The sequence below is a fragment of the Callorhinus ursinus genome, unplaced genomic scaffold (assembly GCF_003265705.2).
Source record: "Callorhinus ursinus isolate GAN/ISIS: 27379988/994484 unplaced genomic scaffold, GSC_fseal_2.0 scaffold54, whole genome shotgun sequence".
Taxonomy (NCBI): domain Eukaryota; kingdom Metazoa; phylum Chordata; class Mammalia; order Carnivora; family Otariidae; genus Callorhinus; species Callorhinus ursinus.
The window spans coordinates 14,941,525-14,968,363 of NW_027397116.1; the positions used below are offsets into that span (position 1 = coordinate 14,941,525).

Consider the following 26,839-nt stretch of genomic DNA (forward strand, 5'->3'; position numbering starts at 1 on the left):
GCTTACTCAAGTAGGAAGAGCATGACTTATTTTGAATATGATATTTATTACAAAATAAATGTCCAGTATATTTTGACATCAATACATGGTAAAACTAAACAAACAAACACAAAAGTGAAACATTAGTGAAGACATGAAGAAAGTGTAGTTAATGGAGTCATGAGAAATAAGTGCCATAGCTTTGGAAAGAACAAAGTATGTCAGGCAAACTTGATAGACTTTTCTAGGAAAATTGCATAATTAATAGAGAAAAACAAAGCAAATAAGTCACTGTTGTTAACCACGTTCATGTGCAGTAAAAGCAAAGGCAAATCACTGAAATAGTATTATGAGAAATTTGAGAAATTAACACAACCATTTACTGAAGTTTTTCCCTAATAATTAAAAAATACTTTATTTTTCACAAATTGCCTCTCCTTGTTGACCTTTGAGTAGCTCTGCTTTGCATTTATGTCCTGTGTTATGTAACATATCATTCCAGTCCAACTGCAAATAATGTGTCAATGTTCTTAGAGCATTTAGTTTTCCATTTATTTCAACTTGGGAACAAGACACTTGCTACAGTACTTGCAAATTTTGTTTGCAAAGCATAGTCAAATAGAGTCTGACACAACTACTCTCCCTTGTTGAAACGATTATAAATCATAGGGTGATAATAAATGAAAGGAGTCCAATATGAAGGAAATATATCAGAGATAATATTAACCAAAAATTTCTTTAGTACGTTCAAAAATGAAAGAAAAGTGGGCCTATTAACAAGAACTTTATTGGCAAGACGAGCTCTAAGGCAATTGAGGTTAATAGAATCACATGAGTCTCCAGTTCACTGAAGGGCTCACATCTGATTTTCTTATAATCACTTAAATTATAGAAAAGAGGTGTTTGGTGTTGACTATAAGTAGATTAGAACAGAGTGAGAAAGAGAAACTAGATTCTTATCTTGCTCAGTTTAAGTTTTCTGAGATCACTGAATTTCACCAAGTTGCAAATATCTTACTCAAACTTATCAGGTGATTTCTTCATTTAGAAAATAAAATCATAAGCAAGTCTAAAATGTTTGATTATTTCCCTCTACCTAGACATAGAGAAAAAAATAGTCAGTCTTTGTCTTAATTCCTGAACGGTTGAGTGATTATGCTAACTCAACAAAGTCTTTCAGAGCCACTTTTAAATTCTGCAAAGCCTTGTGTTTACATAGAGGATCCATTCTTCCATGATCTGTATACATGTAAGAGGTGTCTACTTGCTGAAGACCAGTTTCTCCATTGCAGCCTTTTATACTTTCCAAGGGGTGTTGATCTGGAATGCAGAAACAGGCAGAGAAGAGATACATGCTGTTTTTGCAGTAATGGAAAGAGCATTTTGTTTCCCACCCACGCATCCAGAGTTAATCACTCCTCTTATGCATTCCTCTCTGATGGCACTTTTCACTTTGACTACTTGCTTAAATACATTTGCCCTACTATACTGTAAACCCTTTAGGAGAGAGATTCATTCATCTTTCTTATTTGCAGCACCTATATCAGATACATTGTAGGACTGCAAGTAAAGTTTGTTAAATCTGGACTTTTTAAAACTTAATTTATTTATTTATTTTTTTTTTTTTGAGAGAGAGAGTGCTTGTGGGGGTGGGGGGAGAGGATGGGAGGGGCAGAGGGGGAGAGAGGGAAATTGTTTTACGCAGGCTCCAGGCTCAGCACGGAGCCCCACGCAGGGCTCAATCCTCCATCCCTGAGATCATGACCTGAGCCTAAATTAAGAGTCGGAGGCTTCACCGACTGAGCCATCCAGAGGCCCCTCAAGACATTTTGTTTTAATGAATTAAAATTTCTGTTCATGTCACTGACTTTAATGGTATAGATATATTTTCATTTTTAAGATACAATCTCATACTCAATGTCCTTTTCCGCATAATTCCTAATGTCCACAACAAAATTTCAGCAAAGGTTCAAAATCAGTTTAATCAATATCAAGTTTGAAAAATTCGTAGAGCAAAGCATTCCCTACTAGGATTCAGGCAGCTGGAGTAATTGAAACCAAACTGTAAAATCAACTCAGCAAAAATTAAAATTTCCCCCATTGAAATTGATAGCCATAATCAGAAAGGTTTTATTGAACCAATCTCCTAGACATCTTAAAACATCACACTGGGGTTCTTAAGGCAGGGAAACTACTCTGTATGATCCTGTGATGGTGGGTACGTGTCATTATACATTTGTCAAAACCCATGGAGTGTACACCATCAGAGGAAACCATAATGTAAACTAAGGGCTTTGGGTGATGATGATGTGTCAATGTAGGTTCATCAGCAAATAATACCACACTGATGCGGGATGTTGATGGTGGGGAGGGCTGTGGCCAGTTGGAGGGAGTATGTGGGAACTCTCTGTACTTTCCTCTCAGTTTTCCTGTAAACCTAAACGGCTCTAAAACTAAAGTCTATTAATTTTTTTCTAAATAACACTAAGATCACATGCAATATCCCTTTTCTGATGACTCCAATAATTACTTATGCACAATTTCACAGAGGACATACACAAACAAGATTGTGTTTATGAGAGCCACTGTTTCTTCTACTGGCTTCTATCAAATCCTCTACAGTTTCAACCAAAGTGATAGATTCAGTAAAGTTACTATTTTGTCATTTGTCTTTTCTTAATGAATTTCACAAAGAGGGGCCAGACAGTGACACTGTAAGATTCATAGAGAATTTCCAATGCCCTGCCCTGGACTCATCAGTCCTGGCTGATCCAGCCCCACCAAATTTGCCTGGCTCTGGCACATACACGCTTTTCGTGTGCTAGCAAGCAGCCTTTGAGAGAGCGGCTACATTAGTGTGCCGTGGAGTTGGCTTCAACAGTCAGTTGTGACATAGGAATTTCAGTAGGACCCCCTCTATCAGGAGTTTAATTCTCTATTTGGGCTTGGAATCATGCAATCACCTGCAAGTACTCGCTTGCAAATGCTTGAACTTGGAAGTCAGCATTTAGGTAGAAAAAAATTAGAGGTGTAAAAGAATTATTAATAGATGATGTGAATATTTACCACTATCTCAGACCAGAGTTTCCTAATCTAGCCAAAGAATATTATTTCTGCAGACTGCATTCTCTACTTAATGAGGGTTCCTGTCTCAAAAATGTTAGGAAATTGCCACATATTCTACCCTCCTTTTAGAGATGGACACATGTGTGTTAACACATTAAAGGCTCTCAGAAGATCTGCCTTAACCAATTTAAGAACCTTACTTAACCTTAATTTCCCAAACTTACATGGCCCCATAACCTTTGCTGCTTTGCCCTGATATTGTTAATTTGCCTCTGAAGGAACTATTGTTTCAGAAACATACTCTGCACATTGTCAGCATATTTGGATAACAATAATAGCAGGCCATTAAAAATAAATGTTAAATTATGTTTTTCTAACATAATGTACCCACGATTATCTAAAGAAATGAGAGGCTACCAGATAAACCAACATGAGCAATGTTGAAGATTTTAACAAAAAAGTAAATATAGACTGGGCCACAAGAAATATACAAACAAATGCCCTTCTGTCATCAGTTTTTAAGCCCCAGCGATTTTGTTTGGGTCACTTCCAAAGTGGCTAGCTCATCTCACTAGCTCTCTTTCTGCATCATGTTATCTTGCAAACATCAAAAGATGCTTGCACATACAGAGTAATATACATTATACATATCCATGAGTGTATAATAAGTGAGTTTTGAAATATTACAAATGGGATTTCTTCAATTATTTTTTATCTTGATGATAGAATACTCTATCATCAAGTAATACTGAAAAGTATTACTCTCTTCTTCTTGTCAACTTTACATAATACCATCAGAAGCCTCTCTGTATAAAATTTGTTTTGTCTTTTCAGGGACAAAAAACAAAGGAGGTTTACGTTAAAGTGGACACTCATTGATAAACTATAAAAGCTTACATTGCAGTAACCCCTCTACCTTCATCAGTGAGTAGTCACCTAATTCATTGGATTTAAGTTTCGTTTGGGGGGTGTTTTTTTGTTCGTCTGCTTTCTTTAAATCCTTAATCTTTCTTGGGGGGAATTTTGGTAAACTTTTTTTTAATTTAAATTCAATTAATAAACATATAATGTATTGTTGGTTTCAGAGGTAGCGGTCAGTGATTCGTCTGTATTATATAATACCCAGGGCTCATTACACCACGTGTCCTCCTTAATGTCCATCACCCAGTTACCCCAGACCCCCAGCCCCCGCCCCTCCAACAACCTGTTTCCTATGATTAAGGTCTCTTGTGGTTTGTCTCCCTTTCTGATTTCGTCTTGTTTTATTTTTTCCTGTCTTCCCCTATGATCCTCTGTTTTGTTTCGTAAATTCCACATATAAGTGAGATCATATGATAATTGTCTTTCTCTGATTTCGCTTAGCGTAATACCCTCTAGTTCCATCCATGTCATTGTAAATGGCAAGATTTCATTTTTTTGATGGCTTAGTAGTATTCCATTGTATATATATACTACATCTTTTTTATCCATTCTTTGCCAGTGGACATCTGGGTTCCTTGCATGGTTTGGCTATTGTGGACATTGCTGCTATAAACATTGGGGTACAGGTGCCCCTTCGGATCACTACATTTGTATCTTTGGGATAAATACCCAGTAGTGCAATTGCTGGGTTGTAAGGTAGCTCTATTTGTAACTTTCTGAGGAACCTCCATACTGTTTTCCAGAGCGGCTGCACCAGCTTGCATTCCCACCAACAGTGTAGGAGGGTTCCCTTTTCTCCTCATCCTTGCGAACATCTGTCATTTCCTGACTTATTAATTTTAGCCATTCTGACTGGTGTGAGGTGGTATCTCATTGGGGTTTTGTAAATCCTTAATCTTAATTAAAGCTAGACTGGCTATCTCCAGAGATAATGCCAAAATTTGGAAGACTATCACCTAAGAAGTACACATTATTGGCCTACCCAGATATACTCTCATTTTATCTTGGGCAGTTTTCTTTTGATACTGTGTGATTCTTTAGTGTCATTATATTTACATATTGTATCATATTATTATGTTAACTCTACTTTTATGTATTTATAGTTTTGTTTAATTTTCCTTTATTCTTATCCTAAGCAGTAATATACGAAAAAAATCACAGTTTACTATATTAATTATATTCCTAGTAAATATTAATATTCATGAGCCCCTTAAAGTTATCTTGTACATCACCAGCAGAAGGTCTAGCACATACTTTGGAAAACACTAACCTGGAAATTTCATGCCATGGAAGTAAGGGGTGGGAGGTGAGGTGGGGAAAAGTTAAGATAACCTCTCATAACTCTCCTTCCTACCAGATACAGGCACAAATAATCAAACAAAAAAGTATTTGTTTACTTTACACTACTTTCTGAAAGAAAAAAAAAGAATTCTTTAGAATATTGTCATCGGGGCGCCTGGGTGGTTCAGTCGTTTAAGTGTCTGCCTTTGACTCAGGTCCTGATCCCAGGGTCCTGGGATGGAGCCCCGCATCGTCTCCCTGCTCAGCGGGGAGTCTGCTTCTCCCTCCCCCCTGCTCCTGCTCTCTCTCTCTCAAATAAACAAATAAAATCTTTAAAAAAATAAAAAAGTAAAAATATTGTGATCAGATGAATTTTATAATCAAGGATTATTCAAAGAATTGAGGGGATACATCTCTAATATTGAGTTTCTGTGTGATACAATAAGTACACTAAATGAAATATTTTATTGAAATATGCAATCTTCATGAAGAAACAAGCATCCCCTCAAACCAAAGACTGATGCTGCTAACACTTCAGACATGTATATGTGTGTGCCTCTGTATGCTTAATTTTCTTTCTTTCTTTTTAATCAAGTGACCTATTCTCGTTTGGTTGAGTTTCAACCACAAGACATCACTGTATGCTTCTTTTTTTCAAGATACACGTCATAACACACCAAGAAAGAGGGAACTTCCAGTGTCTGTGGTAACATCACTTGGTAAACAGACTCAGTTGAACAGCAAGAGCCCGTCTGCCTTTACTATATAAAGCAGCAGAGACGTTGACGAGCAGATATTTGCCGAGTGAGGACTATACGAAGAGCAGCCTTCTCCGCGCCAAGGTTAGACAAAATGCCAGGAATGTTCTTCTCTGCTAATCCAAAGGAATTGAAAGAAACTGATCATTCACTTCTAGATGATAAAACGCATAAAAAGAGACCAAAGACTTTGTAAGTTCATTCAGTGTCTCACTTTGTGAATTTGGACTTAGATTATCTTTAATGGCAGAAGGATTGAGAATGAGTGGAAGAAAATATGAGCATTTAGTTAATTAAATCAGAGATTAGCTGTTGTATATGTGTATAAGTTTATTCAGTTGTATTCAAAAAATGAAACACAATAGGGCATTAAATTATGTGGAAATTTTTGCAGACTTTGGCTCATAAAAATTAGCTCAATCTTAATATAGAAAACTGTTGTAACAGCTATTTTTATTATTGCCTTGTTCCTTGGAAAAGTCTATTTCATGTTCCTTGTGCAAATAAAATGTATTCTACTGAAGAAATGCAAATATTCATGTTTGTATCTTTTGTAGTAGAATGGATGTGAAAGCGTACCTGAGATCTATGATCCCACATCTGGAACCTGGAATTAAACCTTCTAAGTCCAAAGACATGTATGTATACTAATATGCTGAACTATCATTTTAAGAGCAGCCTATGCATTATCTCTCTATTCTAGCAAGTGATTAATACTGCACATACTAGACTTTGTTTCTTTTAAGTAACAAGCCAAGTTAAGAGTAGACTACATTAGTACCAATGTAAATTAAGTACCAACATGTGTGTGCATAATTGGCTATTTGCTACACTGTTAGAGTAGATGCATTTGGATTTCTTCACATTTTATTGGCAGATACTTTCGTAACTATAGTAATTCTAAAGGAAGTTTTGTTTTCTTATAGATAAATTTTAAGAAAATATATGGAACTAGAATCTTAGTTCACACAGTTATCAAAATACAGCAGCCATTCTGGTTTCACGTGTGATTGCACACACACAAGAATATTTTACTAATTTATGTGAATTTTGTCCCCAGCAGACTCTCCGTTAATGAAGTAATGCAGTGGTCTCAATCTCTGGAAAAACTACTTGCAAACCAAAGTAAGTATGGTTAACTACTAAGTGGTTTTGGGTTTAGCTCAATACACTAATAGATTGAATGACCTCATTAAAATACAGTATTCTGGATAGAAGAGTGTGTGAAAAGCTGTATTCCAGTTTTTCTGTAGTCACTAATAGCTTCAGCATATTGTGCCTCGTTGCAGTATAATGCTGACCTAGCACTCAGTTCTGTCACTGTCCTTCAGGCAAATTTGCCGAGACAATTAGGTATTACCATGGATCATTATGGGAGCAAAATTTAAAATTATGCTGGGGTTCTGAAGTTTCAAGTTTAGTTTTTAAAAGTAAACCAAATATCTCAACACATGAACTGCCATTCTGAAAGCTATCTATAGAATGTATTTTTGTAACTGCTGGATGTAAGAAGTAAGATTCATTCAGGCAATTCACTATTTTATTATTCATTCATTCATTCATTTACTCATTTAGCCTACTTCTATGTGGCAGGCATTTTAGAAGCACCAAGGATTCAAAAACAAGGACACCGTGCCTTGCTGCCTTGAAAGAAGTTGAGAAACACAGTACATAATTGCATGATATATAACATGACACATGATAAGGCAGATATGATAAAAAGAATTTTTAAGCAGAGTCTTGTAGGGAGTTTCTGGTAAGAGAAGGTAAAGAATGAGATTAGCTCGCCTTTCCCTCATCATGGGAATTGCAAGTCTTTGGGATTAGGACCTCAATCAGGTTGAGATGAGCAGTGTGGTCTCTATCTAGAGGATGAACTTAATCCTTTTTTCCCCACAAACAAATAAGAATCCTTGCTGGGGGGGGGGGGGGGGTGTCAAGTAGTACAATGTGGTTCATCCCTCTCATCATCCGACTTAGTTTACATCCAACCAAACAAATAAATGGTATAGAAATGGCGCATTTAAAAGCCTCAGTAACACTAGCAAATAGAATCAGTACATCAGCACATTTTCTGACTAATACGAACTGGATGGGGAAATCGTATTTGTTGATAATGAACATGATGTTAATGACCTTCATCAATGTTTGCTTCCCTAAAATACTCTGCAGTCTGGCTAGGAGTTGTATTTGTAAGTGAAGAGATTGTTTTGTAATCACAAGAGCAGAATCTTAATTAGCAGATGGAAGCAAAGCACAGTTGTGTAGCCATGACTAAGCAGCTGTGGGACTGTGGACAGGTTTGTCTGGCCCCAGATAAACTATCAGTGAAGGAATCTCTGAGGTCTTCCCATTTTTATGATTTACAACACAGCTGTTTCAGTGTTAGCCATCCCTTACCTTTGAGCCTAGGCAACACAATAGTATTTTTCTTGCAAATTTCTTCTTTAAAGTATCCATTTACTGGCTCAATTGATTTAATTATCTCTCCCCTCACCCTTTCTTTTTAGTTGGTCAAGATGTTTTTGGAAATTTCCTAAAGTCTGAGTTCAGTGAGGAGAACATTGAGTTCTGGCTGGCTTGTGAAGACTATAAAAAAACGGAGTCTGATCTTTTGCATTGCAAAGCAGAGAAAATATATAAAGCATTTGTGCATTCAGATGCTGCTAAACAAGTGAGTATTATCTTCATTATCATCAGTTTATGTGTAAAGGAACTTAGGTGCAGAAATAGCATTCCGCAGTCATAGTAAGATTAGATCTTTTTTAAGTATCATAATTTCACCACTAAATATTTAGGTATGTTCAATAGTTCAGTGCAATAATAATCTAATTTTCTGTATCTGAAGACAGTAGAATGAAAAGATTGATTTTGCAAAATTAGCTAACATAATAAGGATGGGGTAAGGAGTAGCAGTGTTACTAGCCAGAACTGCATGCCAGAATGTCCTTAATGAGTTAGTTCATTTTACATTAGGATAAAATACGGATTAGTGTAATACATACAATTCCAGCAGCAGAAATATTTTCAGTTAGTAATAGTCCCACCTTCCAGTTAAATATTCTTGATCAAGCAAAAAATAGCTACACAAAGTGTCCTCTCTCCTATAAATTTTAAATGACCACATCATTTTTTCTGATGCATGTATCACCTTGTATGGATATTTAAAATTTTCGTGTTTGCCTCTTTTGCATCTCCCAACTATACAATGGGCCAACTTGGAACAAAGATTTTTTTGTGATATTTCTTTTTACCTCCTTCATATCTATTATAGAGCTGGTTTGGAGGAGGCATTTAAAAGATAATTAAGCTTATATAAATGAGGGCTTAATGCCATTATCTTGAGGTGCTTCAACAAACACAGTCACATAGTAAAATGTGCAGTACCTTGGAAGTGTGTATTAATTAGCGAGTATTTCTTTTTAGATCAACATTGACTTTCGCACTCGAGAATCTACAGCCAAGAAGATTAAAGCACCAACCCCCACGTGTTTTGATGAAGCCCAAAAAATTATATATACTCTTATGGAAAAGGACTCCTATCCCAGGTTTCTCAAATCAAATATGTACTTAAATCTTCTGAACGAACTTCAGGCTAATAGTCTAAAGTGATCAGTTCCTGGCCGGAGAGAACTAAAGATTGTATCAAGGACAGAGGAATGTACCAGTTATGGCTCCCTGGGTGAACAACCTGGCCCTTTTGAGTGACTCCACAGGCCCAGGGGAAGAGCAAATAACTCGAAATGGATTAACATGGAAGTTATCCAGGCTCAGGGTTGAAGTCCCATAAGCAAGATGAGACCTGAGAGACAGAAGAAGGAAGGAGATACTGTGGTCCTGTCGTAAAAAAACAGTGGACATACCAGAAAATCCCTCGGAACTGAGAAGGCCGGGTAACTCCAATTACACAGGAACTGTGAATAAAGGTTTTTGAAACCGATTAAAACATGCTATAAGCTTCAAGGTCAACTGATATTTATGCTACATGTTATTATTCAGAGATTGTATTGAACTGCTGCGATCTCTTTAACTTGGATGGCTGTTTGGAAAATACGTGTTTGAAACCACCGTTGTTATTATTGATGTTTGCAAGGGTTTTTGGTGTTTTGTATTTTTTGTTTGTTTTTGGCTTGAAAGAGAAGAAAAGAACAATGTATTTAACTTAAGCTATTGCTCTTAAAACTGGGAAGTCAGAATTTATTTGTAAATTAAATTATCACAGTGTCAGTAAAAATGAGTTTTGTATTAAAAATATATAGAAGCAATTTCTGTTTATGTTTCTTTGCCATTTTTCAGAAACTGGTATTTATTCCTCATATTTAACAAAAATTCAAGCATGGGTCTTCTACTTTCTATCATCTCTTCAACATCTAAAACTAATCCTATACTTATGTATTATGCATATCTATTGGACAGGGTTTATTCGTTTTCTCTTTGCTGTCACAATGCATAAAAAGCAAACAATTATGTTCTCATATAGTAGAGCTTCAAACTGATAAAAAATTGAAGACGTATTTAGAAAGGGGATGGAATAGTTATTTCAAGAAGTAATCCAATTAGCAATTGATGTTTTATTGTGATTTAAACTTTATAAAACTCAGTGTTCATAGCAACCCTGTGAAAGGTGAAACTCACATCAATTCACTAATTCCCAAATTTAGCTATCAAAATTACTTAGGATGTTTAAAAAACAACCACCACCACAACAGAACCCCACCTTTTTCAGGGCCTTATCCCAAACTGACTGAATCAGAATCTTGAAGGGATAGAGGATGAAAATCAACATTTTAGAAAGAAACCGCAGGTGATTCTAAAGATAGTTCAGGGCTGGGAACCCTGGGATTAAGGGACAGTCACGCCGCCGGGATTGCACACAAATCTCTGATGACACGATTTGTCCTCTTTCTGCTGTACGACACTGCCCCCCACTGACCAGAAGACATTTCCTAAATCACTCAAGTCTGCAACAGTCCTCTACATGTCAAGTAAGTAGGAAAATAGTCATCACCTATAGACAGCAGGAAAATAATCAAGATGATGCATATGCCAGCATAACCTCTATAGCTGTATCTTCCCATATCTCGTTGAATAATCAGCCATCCACACACCATAGTGAAATACCATGGATATTCTTAATACAGGTTTACCCAGTCATCAAGCTCACAGCAAAGGTATGGGGCAATATGTAGATAAGATTTTAAAAGCATTATTCTTGAGTTTCCATGGGATAGAACCCAAATTGGCTCCACCTTAAGCTTTATTTCATGGTTTAGCAGGTTGTATAATAAGAGCAGCTTAGGAAGAGAGTTCAGTTTTACAACAATAGTAATAATGAAGTATTTCTCTTCCTTACTCATTCCATCACTGAGTTCTGTCAATCTTCCTTTTCCCATCAATGAGTGTAGGAGACATATCACTTGTTCTTTCTCTATTAACATTGCTTTGGTGTAGGCCCTCACTGCTTGCTAATTCATGTGACTTGTTTTCCCCTCTGCCAGTCTCTCCTCTTCAATCCATCCTCTGAATAGCCACAGACATCACTTTCTGAAGCACAGATTTGACCATGTCACATCCCATGACATATAAAATAAGTTCAAATCTCTCCTTCTGGAATTGAAAACACTTGCAGTGAGACTGTGATGGTATAATTCCCATTGCTCCTCTCTGGGTACTTTCTTACCTTCATGTCACACTGGATTAATTGCCTTTTCTTGAATGAGCCCTGGCCTTCACTATATCCAGGCCTTCGGTTAATCTCTACAATCCATCTAAAATGCCTTTCCCTAACCTCCGTCCAGTTTTCAAAAGCCAGCCAATTATTCAAGGCCCAGATAGAATAACTCTTCCACAAAGGTTTTCAAAAACCTTCCACCACTATGTAGTTATTTTCACTGTCTAATGGATATGAACTGAGTCCATATAAACACAAGACACTCTGCTTCTATTTCCAAGACTATTGTCACATTACACAGTCCAGGCCCTTCAGACTGTAAGGCACGAGAATTGCAACTGTCCAATACACACGCTGGTCATAAAGTAAATGCTTCTGGTCTTTGTCTTGTTAAGATGCCATGTTAAAGAGCCATCCAATTTTTGGACAGATGGTCAAAACAAACATCTAAGACACCTCTTCATTTAAAAAAACAAAACAAATTTAAAAAACTCATCATCACAGCATAGATTCAAGATATTAAAAAATACTTGAAAAGATAACTTTCTTTTCATTGGCATTTTTTACTATGGTGTGACTGTCTTATAAGGCCATTCACAGTAATGTGAGTGGCTCTAATGACATCTATTTTTTTTTAAAGATTTATTTATTTGAGAGAGCGAGAATGAGAGAGAGAGTACATGAGAGGGGAGAGGGTCAGAGGGAGAAGCAGGCTCCTCGCTGAGCAGGGAGCCCGATGCGGGACTCGATCCCGGGACTCCAGGATCATGACCTGAGCCGAAGGCAGTCGCTTAACCAACTGAGCCACCCAGGCGCCCATGACATCTACTATTTAAAGAAATCTAATTCAACTGCTTGATCTGAGTCTCAGCTCACAGGTTATGTTCTATTGTCATATTAAAGCAGTGGCAGTCAACAATGTGTATGGTTTAAAACTCATTAATTAAAGGGTCACCTGGGTGGCTCAGTCAGTTCAGCATCTGCCTTCAGCTCAGGTCATGATCCTGGGGTTCTGGCATCGAGCCCCACATTGAGCTCCCTGCTCAATGTCAAGCTCCCTCAAAGTCTGCTTCTCCCTCTGCCTCTGCCCCTGTTCATGCTCTCTCTCTCTTTCTCAAATAAATAAATAAAATCTTTAAAAATAAATAAAATAAAACTCATTAATTACAAAAATTAAAACAAATTTCCTTTTCTCAGATTTATTTTACATTATTCCTAATATGTATATCACACAAAACTAGGAATCTAAGAAGTTAGAAATGAGGGTCACATACCTCATGATGCCCAATAACTTTCCCACTTTTCAAGTGAAAAACGTACAACTTCTAAAAAGTTCTTTAACTCCAAGTTTTCTTAACAAAAACACTTATTCAAATAATAATACATTAGACATTAGATTTGTTCCTCCAGGAAAAGTATTTGCTATTGTCCTATATTTAATATGCATTTCTACTTGTTATAATATTAGCTGGCTGATTTTCTCCATTTTTTTCCCACAGGGAAAGGATAATTACGATGAATCTTGAAGATTAAATAAAACCTAACCAAGGGAGAAGAGAAGTGGGGACACTTCAGTGCACAGAAGAGTCTGTGAAAAAGTCAGGAAATCAGGAAAAAAAAAACTGTTCAGTAATGGTGATTTATTTACTGTGGCTGGAAAGAATAAGAGGGAAAACTAAAAAGGTAGTTTAAGGGCAGATTTTAAGAAGAGATATAGTTCATTCCAAAGAATGTACATTTTATCTTTTATGTGGTAGGTAACCACTGAAATTTTAAGCAAAGGAGTAAGACACAGCTGTTTTTTCAGAGTGTCTACTATGAGCCAGGCACTGTGCTAGATACACATCACTTGCTAAGTCCACACCAAAACTCTTTGAGGTAAGCACTCTTAACATAATTTTATTTATCAACAAATATAGAAACAAAACGTGAAAAAAATTATCTAAGTATACATAACTAGTGAGTAGCAGAGCCAAGATTTGAATCCAGGTATGTGTTTCCAAAGAATGTCCATCATCTCATGCTTCTTTCTGAACGTGACATGATTACTTTGTGTTTTAAAAGTTAATTCTAGATTTAGTGTAGAAGACACTTTCTTTTTTTTATTATGTTCAGTTAGCCACTATATAGCACATCAGTAGTTTTTGATGTAGTGTTCAATGATTCATTAGTTGCATATAACACCCAGTGTTCATCACAACACGTGCCCTCCTTAATACCCAAAGGAAGCCATCATTGAGGAAGGAAAGCTAAATGTGAACCTCTTTTTATTAGCCCAACGGGAGAGATCAGGGCCTGAACTAGGGCAGCAATCAAAGCAATGGGAAGGAGAGGGTGAATAGACAAAACTTGGTTAGCAAATATGCTGTGATAAATAAGAGAGAGCAATATAAGATACCTCTGGGTTGTCTAGTCTGGACCCTCAAAATTAGAGCAAATTCCTTTCTGGCTATATTTTAAACATGTTCTCCTTGAGGCCTTTAGTTACAAATGTGCGTTAGATAACTTGGGAATAGAAGAGGGGAGCATTAGAGGAAGATTGAGGCATATGCTTTTAAGAAGTTCCACATGCAAAGTAAATTATGTAGTATTTTCAATAGATAACAGCTTATTCTTAATTAACCTACAAATGAAGCATTCCACATGTTTTCCCTTGAAGCTCACTTTCATCTTGGACAAAACAGAGTCATCATCCAGGCTGAGAACAAAAACCAAGAACCAAAGAGACTCAACACATTTGTAAGCAATCAATTACTCTAAGGTTGAGAGCACCTTTCAAAGACCGGAGACAAAACCAAAGTCTAGGATTCAGGCCAAGAGACAGGCAAAGCAGTTGTCAAATACAAACAGAAGCCACCACAGGGATCAGAGACACTAGACAACACAGAGGTTGGTGACGAAATCGATTCTGGGGCAGGAATTCTGCCTCCTTATATGGAAGGCCAGCCATTAATTTGACGGTGGGTCTACGTGACGGGTGGAATGTTCTAGTGTTCGCTTCTCGTCAACAGAGATAAACAAGAGGACTGGAGGCCTGCAGTTAGCTGTTCACTCTCTTGGCACATTCTTTATTTCAATTATTCTTACCTTCACTCTTCAAAATAGGTGAAGTTATTTTTACCCATTATTTCTGGATAGAGAAAAAGAAAAACAGGAATTTTGTGGCTTTCAGATATTCTCTTATCTCCCCCAAACTTTCCGTTGCTATTCTAGTCAAACATGGTGAAAAATTCGGTGGGTTTGGATTAAATCAGTAAAATCCATATGTTTTCCACTCCTCTTATCTTTTATACTCTGTCTTAAAACCTTCAGCTTGCATTAGCTCTAAAACCAGATTGTATTCTAGCCTGTCTAGTGTTTTTTTCCTTTAAATCTGTCTGTTAATTCAGTATTTACAAATGATCCATTGTATAGGTAGAACATGTTCCCATGTTAAGAATTGAATAAGATACTTCCTAGAATGTTTTTTGGCACAATTTTGACGAGAATGATTATAATTCATACTATCTATGGGGATAGTTAAAGGTGTCAAAACGGAGGGGAAGAAGCACAAAATATCCCTCACTCAGTGGTTTTTAAATTCAGAAATCTAGAAATCTAGGCTCAACTATAAACTTCTAGAAGAGTCTAGATTATTGCTTCCTTAATAAATTCACCAGTTAATGACACGTGCTATATGCCAGAAACCATACCAGGTGACAAGGAAGCAGAGATGAATAAGACAGAGTTCTCAATTACTGAGAGGCTCAGAGTGCTCTTGGAAAGAAAAGAGCAAAAAAGAATTATAGTGAAATAGACTAAGCATTATAAGAGAGGGGTAGAGGAGAGACAACTAAGATTGTGTGATAATTTTTTTAAAGATTTTATTTATTTGAGAGAGAGAGAATGAGAGATAGAGAGCACAAGAGGGAAGAGGGTCAGAGGGAGAAGCGGACTCCCTGCTGAGCAGGGAGCCCAATGTGGGACTCGATCCCGGGACTCCAGGATCATGACCTGAGCTGAAGGCAGTCGCTTAACCAACTGAGCCACCCAGGCACCCAAGATTGTGTGATAATTGACCTCCCCAGTGGCTCTCTCCAGGTCTCTGGTAAAAAGCCAAATGGGACCAGTGGCCCTTCGTCTTCCTAATGGGAGAAGTTGTATGGTGCCAACTTTCTAAAAGGTCATCAGGTGCTATCAACACCTTACATAATTCCCCTGGGCATACAAGTTACATCAAGTTTATCTCCTTTAGCAAATTCGCTCTATTATCACTAACTTATTTGGGTGCTATCTACTCCCTTCCAAAGTTCCTAATAAAAAGGCAGCAGTGAAGGCAAACTATACCTGCCTCTCCTTGAGATGCTACAAGGTTAAGATATCCTGTTGCTTCTCCTTCTTGCGCTTGTGGAATTCATGGGGCTTATCTCAGCTCAACAGAGAAGAACAGTGCGCTATGAGAACTCAAGAGATGGGAGTAGTAATGCTATGGCTCTAGAGAAATGATGGTTGCACAACAAAATGTGGATTAAATTCAAAGTAACCCAAGTAACCTTCTGAACTGCTGTATCATTGATTAATTGTAAGCTCTATAACTCACAAATAAATGTAAATTCTGGCATTATTGTGTTCCAAAAGGGCTAGAATAAGTCTGTCCTACTAATTACTAATATTGTTTACTCACATCAATATCGTTTTACTTTAGCTGTTATTGTCCAAAAATTGTGATTTCTTTTTCTTTTCCATTTTAGGAGGTTGTGATAGAGACTGACTACATACCCACCAACCTTAGGCCCTCGCCCTGGGCATCAGCAAGACTACATTCCCCAGGTCCTCCGACAGTGAGTAGCAAATATAGAACCTTCTATGAATGTCCATACAGTCAGTATTTGGCTGGGTATTTACTCCTCAGTAGCTATTTTACTTGAATTTGGTATTTTGCCTTGAATTGCAACTTGATATTTTTACCTTAAATTATTAGGGCCACAAAATTGAGTTCTGTCCAGTGAGCAGAAGGGATAGGCACAGTTCCAGGGCTGGCAATTGTCTGAGAGACAATCAGTGTATCTCCGTATACACTGATAGAAGCAAAGGATTCTGACATTGCAAAGCTACATGCAAGAATGCAAGAATCACCAGACCCAGTAGAGTCCTGCTACCCACACCAGCATTTGTGTGTGTGAAAAATAAAAGCCTCTGAGATTTGTGGATTATTTGTTAGAGAAACAAGGGAGTTTTACCCTGATGAATGCAAAGACGCTGATATCCATATAGTATTCTCTTCAAAACACTATGCATAGTGTTTTCTTCAAAAAGAAACAATTCCTTATTTCATTTCTAAAGATATTTGGAGACATCCTGGAAAAAAACCAGGGCAATTTCTCTGTCACAACTCAGCATTATTTCACTCCCACATTAGGCAGAGGTTATCTCCCTGACCTTGTGATTTTCTGTGAGATAGAGCTGCCTGGAACAGAGGATGTACACTATGGATGAGAACAATATGTGAAAAGCTTATTTCAGATGTAACTTAGAATAGAAAATGCCAAAAACAACACAAAAAGGGAGGTGAGGGCTAAGAAGCAGGAAAAGAATAAGTGATGGAAAATTTTGCAGCTGATAAAAACATTAAGTGAAAATAAGTTGGCCATGCAATGTGTATTTTCCACTCACTCACTTTGACTCAGTTTAGGCTACATACCGTGTTGTTATAAATACTTGGAGGTTTAAATGGGCCAATCACCAAGTAAAAGACAGAATTCCAAGAATATGTGGTGTGCAGCCATGGAAAGCATGTCTGTGGTTAAGCTGGGATTCAGACAGGAAATGTGAATTCAGGGCATCCAGGAAAACTAGAGGGGTGAACTCACAGGGGCCAATTTTCCTGAGAGACCAAAGAAGTACCAATGAAAGAATTCATCCTAAAAGATGATGTACAAACTTGGCCTAAAAATAGTGGGAGGGGGTGGAGGAAATGAACTACTTTACATAGGGTAGGAGGCTGAGACTCATATAGCCCTTTGATGCAGGTCCAAAATCTGAGGGAGAAGAGAGAGTAATAAAAGAGTAATAAATACAAAAAGGACAAATTCCTTGAACATTCTGTAAATCTTCGAGAACACATAGGAACAGGGTATCAGTCAAGTGATGGTGAAACCCTATTCCCATTTGGAGTTAGGATTAGAGCCCTGACATGACAGACACACTGGATTGAGAACGAGACCACTCTAAATCAAGAAAGGTGAAGAACTAGAAAGAGCATGTGCTACCCCAGTAGATATCACCCCCTTTGTAAGCAGGCACTTATGTCAGCCTAATATTTTCTGTGGGTGCGGGGGTCTTGAAAGGGTCTCTTTGAAGGGGAATAATGTCCTTTCAACCCACCCAGGTTCTGATTATTTGAGAAATAACATAAAAAGATTAAGGTGGAGACCAAGATATTACTGATACAGTTAGGTCAGAGAACAGAGCCTTGGGAGAGAGCCAAATGGGTCTGCTAATTTAACTTCAGAATTAGACCAACTTGCTACCCAGTTGCAGACAGTGTCAGACAGAAGCACAATTTCTATACAATGGATGGCCTATGTGGGGAACAAATGTCCAGGTGTCTTTTCTCAGTTAGGACAAATGTGAAGAGTCAATTCAGCTCAGAGCTCCTGGCTTATGACTGGGCCTAATAGTGTTGAAGTGTCTGCTCATAAGGAGCTGGGTTCTATCAAACCACCAAACCATAAAATCAGGTGGGCCCACAGCAATCCACTGAGATATGGAAATGGTAAATCCAGGGCTAAACATGAGTAGGTCTTATATGTGCCCTATGGCTGTTTAGGGCTCTCTTATGACTCATGATGGAGGATGAAAAGCACCAAGTTTGTGTTGGGATGGTATGTAGGTACAGGCTAAAGATGAACTGCTACTGGAATACATTTCTTCTAAGGAGTGGGCTTAAAAGAGAGTAAAGAGGGATAATCCTCCCAGTGGCAGAGTTTGCAGCGATGCACCTGATCATCTACTTCATGTGGAAAGAAAAGTGACCTGAGGTAGAATAGACATTGACTTATGGACAGTAGAGAATGGTTTGGCTAGTGGATTGGGGCCTAGAAGGAGAAAGATTAGAAAATTGAGAATAAGAAAGTCTAGGGGAGATGCATATGGGTAGACCTACCAGAGTGTTCAAAAGCATGAATGTCTTTGTACCACATGGTCACAATCAGCAGAGATTACTGCCCACACAAAAAGCATAAAGAACCAAGTAGACAGAATAAGTGTACCAGTTGGCTTCAGGCAGCGCATCAACAGAATAGCAATGGTGGCAGAAACGGATATACACTGGCCCAAAATAATGGACTCCCACTCATGAAGGCTGATCTAATCACTGTCCTTGCCAAAGTCCAACCATCAAGGAAAAGAGACCAGTACTGAGCAAATGATATGGTGTCCTATCTCAAAGATGCCAACCAACCATTTCATGGCAAGTTGATCACATTGGACTCCTTTCACCCTGAAAGAAGTGATTAATCTTACTTGAATCAACATGTATCATCTGCGTTATAGGTTTGTCTTTCCTGCCAAGAGCGTCTTAGCCAGCCCGACTCTAGGAGGGCTTAAATTTTTGCCTGCAGTTTTTGATTCACCAGTACAGGATCCTGTATCATATCAAACCAAGGAACATACTTCACAGCAAAGCTGGTATAGCAGTGGGCATGTGGTTATGGGATCCATGAGTCATAGTCACATGCCATAATACCCAGATGCTGCCAGCCTGATGGAACAATGGAATCATCTTGTGATGGCACAGTTGAGGCATCATCTTGAGATAATATCCTTTAAGGAAATTATGTCATCTTCTAGAATAAAAAATACACAATTAATGACCATTATGTGGTACTATGCCCACGATACATAGAATACATGGGCCTGCGAACCAAAGGGTCAGAGTAGGAGTGGCCACATTTACTATCATTCTCAGTGACTTTGATCCCGGAAGATGAATGCGTCCATCAAGGGTCAAAACAGAGTCATATTAAATTTGAAATCACAGGCACTTATTGCTTTCCTTGAGCTCCTTGTACCAAAAACCACCAAGCAAAGAAAGGAGTCACCATCCTAGCAGAGGTAATTGATCTTGATTATTAAGAAAACATAGGGCTGCTGTTATAGATGAAGGATAAGGAAGAATATTTGGGGTACTCAGATGATCCCATGGGATACCTCCTGACACTTGAACAGTACACTGAGAAGGGCAGCAGCCCAGCCTTGGATGGGCATGGTGACCAGGGAATCAGACCACCGAAAAATGAAAATCTGAATCACCCCACTGCATAAGCCACTAATACCAGCAAAAGTGCTGGCCCAGGGTGGAAGGAATCTAGAATGGGTAATAGAAGAGAAAAATAATGAAGATCAGCTGTGGCCTCCAGACCAAATGTAGTGATAGTGTTGGTGGAGTACTTCAACCCACTGACTTTCCTCTAACAAATTCTCCCCAGGGAAGAGTCCTTCCAGAACCTTATAGCAGCTGTTTATGGATACAGCTGAACACACTATATGAAGCAATTATACCTGGGTGGTGCAAGGGATGGACCTTAATAGATAAGCCCTACTGAACTGTAGGACACAATCCACCTTTGGAACTGTAGTGTTGTCTCTCCCAGCAGCTGAGTTGAGGCTACTGACAGCTCATTGCTGAGTTTCTCCCCAGCAATTTCCCTTGTCCTAAGAAAGCTGCCTCACCAGGTTTACATCCCCTCTTGGGAGCAGCCTAGAGCCAATGACTAGTCAGTGCGAGGTCCAAAAATCTGGCCGCCTTGCTTCAACTAGGTCAAATACGAAGGGCTATTCCACCTCTAAAATTCTGGTTAGAATCATCTGAGAACTCTGATGCAGCTACATCATATATTTGTTTAAGATTTATAGTCCATCTACTTCCAAAAAAGGAGTTGTATCAGATTATAAAATTAGCATATTATATAAAAGAATAAATTACAATAAAATAAGGAAAAACTAAAGGATATATTTCTCATTGTTTACAACGAAATTTATTAAGGTCCTTCTTCAAATAAAGGTATAGTGTAGCTGCTATGATCAACCAGGCACATATTATGCCATCAATATGATTATTTGATCTAGCAGATGGTGTGTGCATAAGCAAAATATGAAGATGAAAACCCCTCACAGTATTCATAGCTATAACGTGTATCATTTCTTTGATTCTAGAACAGCACTGTGAGATAGAAAGAGCTGTTACTATTCCTATATTATAGATAGTAAACCAAGGTTCAGTAAGGTACAGTGATTTATCCAACCCGTGGCAGAATTACTTTTTAATTTAAATCCAATTTTTTCTTTTACAGCATTATGATAAATGTTTGTTTGGATGATGGCATCATCCATATAGATGATGCATTTTCTTAGTCATCATCAAAAAGCCTCTTGGAAACGAAACATTGATTTTATATCATTTAACCATTTTGAGAATTTGCTTCATCTTGCTTGGTATCCTGCATTATTTTAAAAAATATTTTTTAAATATTCAATGTCTCTGAGTTACACTAAATACTATCTGCTAACTGAATCTTTCAAGCTTTATAACATTAGAATGACAACTTGGTTATTTGCTGACTCACACCCTAGGTATTTCCACTATTATGAAATTGCTACTTCATGGAAGGATGTTTGCTTAATAATAATCAACTGTAAAAATAAAGAGTGCAGAATTTTATTTTCAAAAGATTAGATTCTATGTGTAGGTTTTTGACAAAGAACCCTGAAGTGGCCAGTGAATCATCAAATGGAGAAAGTTCACTTGACTTCCCAAAAGAAGGAAAAGGAACAGAAAAGAAGGAAAGAAAAGAAACAGCAAGAGGAGTGCTTATTCTGGAACTGAACTAAGGAGAGATATAAAGGTATTTATCTGAGGTAAGGAGAGTTACCAGAGAGAGTAGCTGACCAGTGGGTCACTGTTGACAGGGAGATGAGAATACTTCCCTTGAATAATTGAGGGCACTTACTTGGAAGACAGGCTAAGGATCAGAACTGGAGAGTCAATGCAAAGAGGCCAAAAAAAAAAAAAAAAAGATTTAAAAAATACTGCTGAGCAGGACGGAGAACGAGACCCAGATTGTGGGAAACACCCGAAAGCCAGAAAGGGGACACGTGATGAGTTTTGTGAAGTGCTATCTCCTACCCAGGAGCCATCTTGAAATGTAAAGTTACAGACACAGAGCACTTCAAGCTTCCTTCTAACTCACTAGTCAGGGCTTTGTGGCGAAGTTTGTCAAAGTCTAGAACTTTTTTTACTAGTATGCCACTATTTGTAGTAACTATTGGTAATAGCAGCAATTGTCTGGTTGACTTGGTTTATCCAATCTTTTCCTTATAAAAAGCCATTTGTATTTGCAACATACCCCAAATGGTCCATCTGCTAGTCTTCTAGCTACCTGGATACTTCATTTCAGTCCAAAAAGATAATGAAATATCTCAATAAACCTTATAATTTCTTACCATGTACTTTTATTTCCCTAATAAAGTTTATTAATGTGCCAAATTCATTATTAGTCCCAGAATATTGTGTTAGGGGATTTGGGGGTAGCCCAAATTCATATGGAATAACTTCACTCTATTTGCCATCCAAATCTTACCTTTCCCTCAAAATCCAGCCATAACATCTTTCCAATAAAGCCCTATTGGAACAATAAAAATTGCAGTTATTTTCTCAATTCCTATATTGCTTTCCACCCCCCAGCTTCTCTAGGCAATTAACTCTACAGGGACTTATTTCTTGTCCCTTCTATTTTCAACTTAAGCTGGTATTTTTTCTGAGTTTCTATCTACTATGGAAGGTCCTAGAAGGAAAGGTCCGTGTGTTAATTTTTTTTTAATCTCCTAAGCATGTAGCATAAATTTTCAATAATAACTGCTTATAACTATATTTTACTTTGAAAATATTCCTGAGAAATCCTAGTTGTTTAATTGATATACCCATCCTTGCAGGGTAAAAATAAGGAAACATTTATAAAAGTAATTGTGAACTGTTGTTTTGTTTTATTTTTTTAAAGGAAAGGAAAAATTATAATTGTGATGGAGAACATTGGATGTTCAGCTGAATCTTTTCTCTCTTCCTGGGCAGTCAGGTATGCCATGCTCACTTCTTAAAGGGGGCTGTGAGCGGAGGTGATGTGTTCCACTGATACCCAAGGCCATAAGGCAGTGGGCGGGCCACCTCCACACTTTATTCCACTTCCTGCTAGCTGGGACCTAGATGCACACCCACCCAGCTTTAAGTATGCAGATGATGACAACGCCTCAGAGGAGGGCAGAGCTACCCTTGTAGCTTGGGTCCCTGAATGACTTTGGGAAGTAGGAGATATCTACTTGCCCTATTACTTGAGGGAGATGTTTCACCATTGCCTTTGGATTCTCTTTGTTATAACCTTTCATGTAGCTAACACTGTAATATATTTATTGTTACGGTATTTAAATGTCAGGTGAACAATGATATTTAAGTCCTTGGGCCTTCAGGTGGGGCATGGGGTGGTTAAAGTCCCAGAGCGGCCCTAGCACCCTTGAGAATGGATATCTTCAAGCATTTACCACAGTGATATGGACAAGTTTTATCTTTTTTTAAAGATATGCACAATGATTGATATGGTTAAAAAGGTATTAACTTAGAGTTTTCTGAACGTATCCCCAAAGTTATTAAGCTTCTTCTTTAAAATGACTCTCCATTTTTATACTTTATATTCCTACCTCACCCACCATCCTCAGTGACCCACATGTGGCCTCATGCCAGACACTGTAGATATTAAAACAAACAAAAATACTAGCTGAAATTTATTTCCCCCTTTTATCTTCATCCTTGTTTTGATTTTTTTCTCTTTTCTGTTAGCTTTAAGCAAAGGACAGATTTTTCTTTCACTAAAATTGGAAATTAGAAGACTCTCCACCACTCATTTCCTTTTCTAACAAGCTCCGTGGAAACTACCAAAGGGAGATTTTTGTGACTCCTCCTGTGGTCAGGATTCGGGCCCTTCCTTTCACATTCTTCCTGCTTTTTATGGTTCAGAGCCTTTTTCTATCGCCTGTGGTTTCTGTTTCTATCCCTGGGTATTTGTTCATCAAGTTTCTGAGGTGGGATGGTGTTATATTTCCACTAGGTTCTCTTTCAAAAATGAATCTTCTTGGCCTGAATTACTTTACTTTTCCATTTGTAAAAATGAACCCATGTTCCAGCCTCTATAACATAATTACAACAGAAAAAATTTCCAAAAATTACAGCAGTTCAAATTTATTCCAGGAAAATACCTGACTAAAATAACTACTCACATGCCCCAAAAGCTAAATCCATGCTTTTAGATGTATCATAAAAGAGATGTCACTGGGGCACCTGGGTGGCTCAGTCAGTTGAGCATCCGACTCTTGGATTCAGCTCAGGTCATGATCTCATGGGTCATGGGATCAATCCCGGCATCCCATCTGGCTCCACGCTCAGCAGAGCATCTGCTTGGGGATTCTCTCCCTCTGCCCCTCTCAACCACTCACTCTTTTTCTCTCTCTTCTCAAATAGATAAATAAATAAAATCTGAAAGGAAGGGAGGAAGGAAGAAAGAAGAAAGAAAGAGAGAAAGAAGAAAGAAAGAAAGAAAGAAAGAAAGAAAGAAAGAAAGAAAGAAAGAAAGAAAGAAAGAAAGAAAGAAAGAAAGAAAGAGAGAAAGAAAGAAAGAAAGAAAGAAAGAAAGAAAGAAAGAAAGAAAGAAAGAAAGAAAGAAAGAAAGAATCATTGACAAAATGGGGCATCTTCCTTTAATACCCTGGGGTCCGGACATGGAGAATATTTGCAAAAATCTCTGAGGAGTCCTGACCATCCAGAAAGATCATTACTCAGTCAACAAGGACCTTTAAATGTCTATTCCACTCCAGTAGAGTCTGGGAGGAAGTCATGAGATGAGAAAGCAATATAAGTGGGCTGTCTCCTAAGAACTCTCTCGTCTGCTCTGTGGGAGGGAAACAAAAACCCACACTATTTATCCTATTATCTGGAATCATAAAATGTCAGATCTAGTGTTGTCTAATTTGCTCTTCCTATTCATAGATTCCAAAGCCCCAGTGCAAAAAGATTAAGTGACCCATGTAACAAAGTCACAAAGTTAAAAACCCACAAGCAAATAGTGCACTAGAGCCCATCTCAGACCTGAGGGTTTTATGAACTGTCCCATGCTGACTACCTCACTAAAGCTGGTACCTACAATTGCAAATTCATGATATTTTAGTAATATTTCAATAATACAATGCCAGGCTGTTCTCTGTTTTGATTAAATGCATTGGAACAGGGTAGTTCCGCTGTACGGAACTATACATAAGTAACAAATCTATGGCTTATAAATCTTCTCAAGTTGAAAGAGAAAGTGCCAATAACACTGTACGAATATTTTGCTGAACAATAACTTGTGGAGCCTCTATTATGTGTCCAGCCAATGACTCTTCTGCACACTAGCACCAGGTAAATTATCTTATCTTGACTACATAATGACCACCAGCCAGATTGCTGATCCACCACCACTTAGATACTCCCCATTATCTCACAGCCTGATGGTGCAAATTTGGTGAGCTGTTATGCTCAAAGCTGTAAAACAGCAAAATTCCACTAGATACTTCCAAGAAAATTGCTGTCAGTAATTTGAATGTGTTACAATAGACTGAATAAATTGAGAAAAATTTCTCTTCTCTCATCTTTATTCACCTTCTATCATTTCTCACCTTTCTCTGCAACTGCCCTATCCTTAACCAATAAAGATCTTGATTCTTTAGATAAGAGTTTCCATTGTTCCACTGTTGAATTGTCCATCTCCAGGGCATAGAGTAATTATTTGTTTTTCAAAGTGATGTGTGTTGCCCACACCCAAAATAAATTGTCCAAACCCTCTTTTGTGACCCCTCTGTATCCAAAACACAAACTTATCATACCACTTACAGCATGTATTTGCATAATTTATTTAATCATTGGACTGTAATGTCTTTGAAGTCAAAATGTCTAATTTACTTTTGCATCTCTGTTCCCCGTTAGTCCTGACAAATACACATGTTTGCTAAATGAGTGAAAATATCATCAAATCTATCAATAGCTTCAAACAACAGTGTTCATTATCATACCCTGTTCATTATTTTACTCACTATGTAATATTATACATATTATTATTATATATATTATATATTATTAGCAGGGAATATAAGATTTAAGAGGGAAAACAGGAAACAGCCCCTAAGGGTAGGTGAAGGAGAAGAGAAATGGAAAGAACTTTCTGCTTTGATTACGAATTTTCTCCTTTGGTTCAGGAGCAGCTTTCCATAGAACAGAAAATAATGCATTCTTTACCTGGATAGTGTATGTTTTCTGGATGAAAGTCTTCTCTTAAGTTGCATTATTTCCATCACTTACAATAAACATTTGCCCTGTTCAGTAGGCAGTCTTTGTGTTTGATATCTCATTGTTCTTCATAATAATTACAGTGTATCTGATAAAAAGTCAGTATTTTCCTTAGGATAGATTAGAAGGTAAGGGCATAGGTGTCAGAATGAATACAGGAAGGTAAAGATGTTCCCTGTAAGAAAGGGGACAAATCTGTCATAACAGTTCCTCAAAGTAAGTGATAGCTGTAAATGCAGAAGAAACAAACAGGAGAAAGGAAAAAGAAGGGCCAGAAACAGGGAGAGGGCCAGAGGTGGTGGTGAGATCACAGGGCATTTTGGATATTTATTGTTTCATCTGAGGTTGACTTATTATGATAAAAAACCCCTTCATTTTACCCCAATTCCGCAGACACAAATACACACATTTTGTTTTTTTCCTCAGTAACATTGGCTTACTTACCTAAAAAGTGCTTTGTGTGAATGAAGACATTTTTTGTTGTTGCTACTAATAAAGTTAAGGAGGAGTCTGTACTTGTCTGTGGGGAGGGCTAAAGAATAAGCAAAGCCTGTAACTAAAGAAACAGGAAGCTCTGGGAACTATGAAATTTAAGATCTCCAACTCCCCTTCAGCCCCAGAATGGACGGGAAAATCAGTATGGTTTTTGGATTACACAGGCTACGAAATTCGAGTTTCAGAGACATTATTACTGAGAACTTGAGAGGGAAAGAAAGGCCCAAAATAAGTGTGATTTGCACGTGGTTTCTGAGAATGAACTCT

The 26,839-nt window shown here is 37.8% G+C and overlaps 1 protein-coding gene and 1 long non-coding RNA gene across 7 annotated transcripts; both read left to right on the forward strand.

Annotated features, from left to right (window-relative positions):
- The first annotated feature begins 5,973 nt into the window (after window positions 1-5,973).
- RGS1 (regulator of G protein signaling 1) lies at window positions 5,974-10,270 on the forward strand. 6 transcript variants are annotated; one of them, XM_025892256.2, is made up of 5 exons: window positions 5,974-6,089; window positions 6,563-6,643; window positions 7,066-7,130; window positions 8,516-8,679; window positions 9,432-10,270. In XM_025892256.2, the coding sequence occupies exons 2-5, from the start codon at window positions 6,567-6,569 to the stop codon at window positions 9,615-9,617; spliced, it is 492 nt and encodes a 163-aa protein (XP_025748041.1). In that variant the 5' UTR covers window positions 5,974-6,089; window positions 6,563-6,566; the 3' UTR covers window positions 9,618-10,270. The 6 variants fall into 6 exon arrangements, with proteins under 6 accessions (XP_025748041.1, XP_025748043.1, XP_025748042.1 ...); XM_025892258.2 differs by having other exon boundaries at window positions 7,069-7,130; XM_025892257.2 differs by having other exon boundaries at window positions 6,011-6,089; window positions 6,566-6,643.
- Window positions 10,271-21,476: 11,206 nt separating this feature from the next.
- LOC141371037 (uncharacterized) lies at window positions 21,477-26,584 on the forward strand. Its single transcript, XR_012375642.1, has 3 exons — window positions 21,477-21,573; window positions 22,713-22,787; window positions 24,221-26,584. It is a non-coding gene; the product is annotated as an uncharacterized lncRNA (long non-coding RNA).
- Window positions 26,585-26,839: the final 255 nt, after the last annotated feature.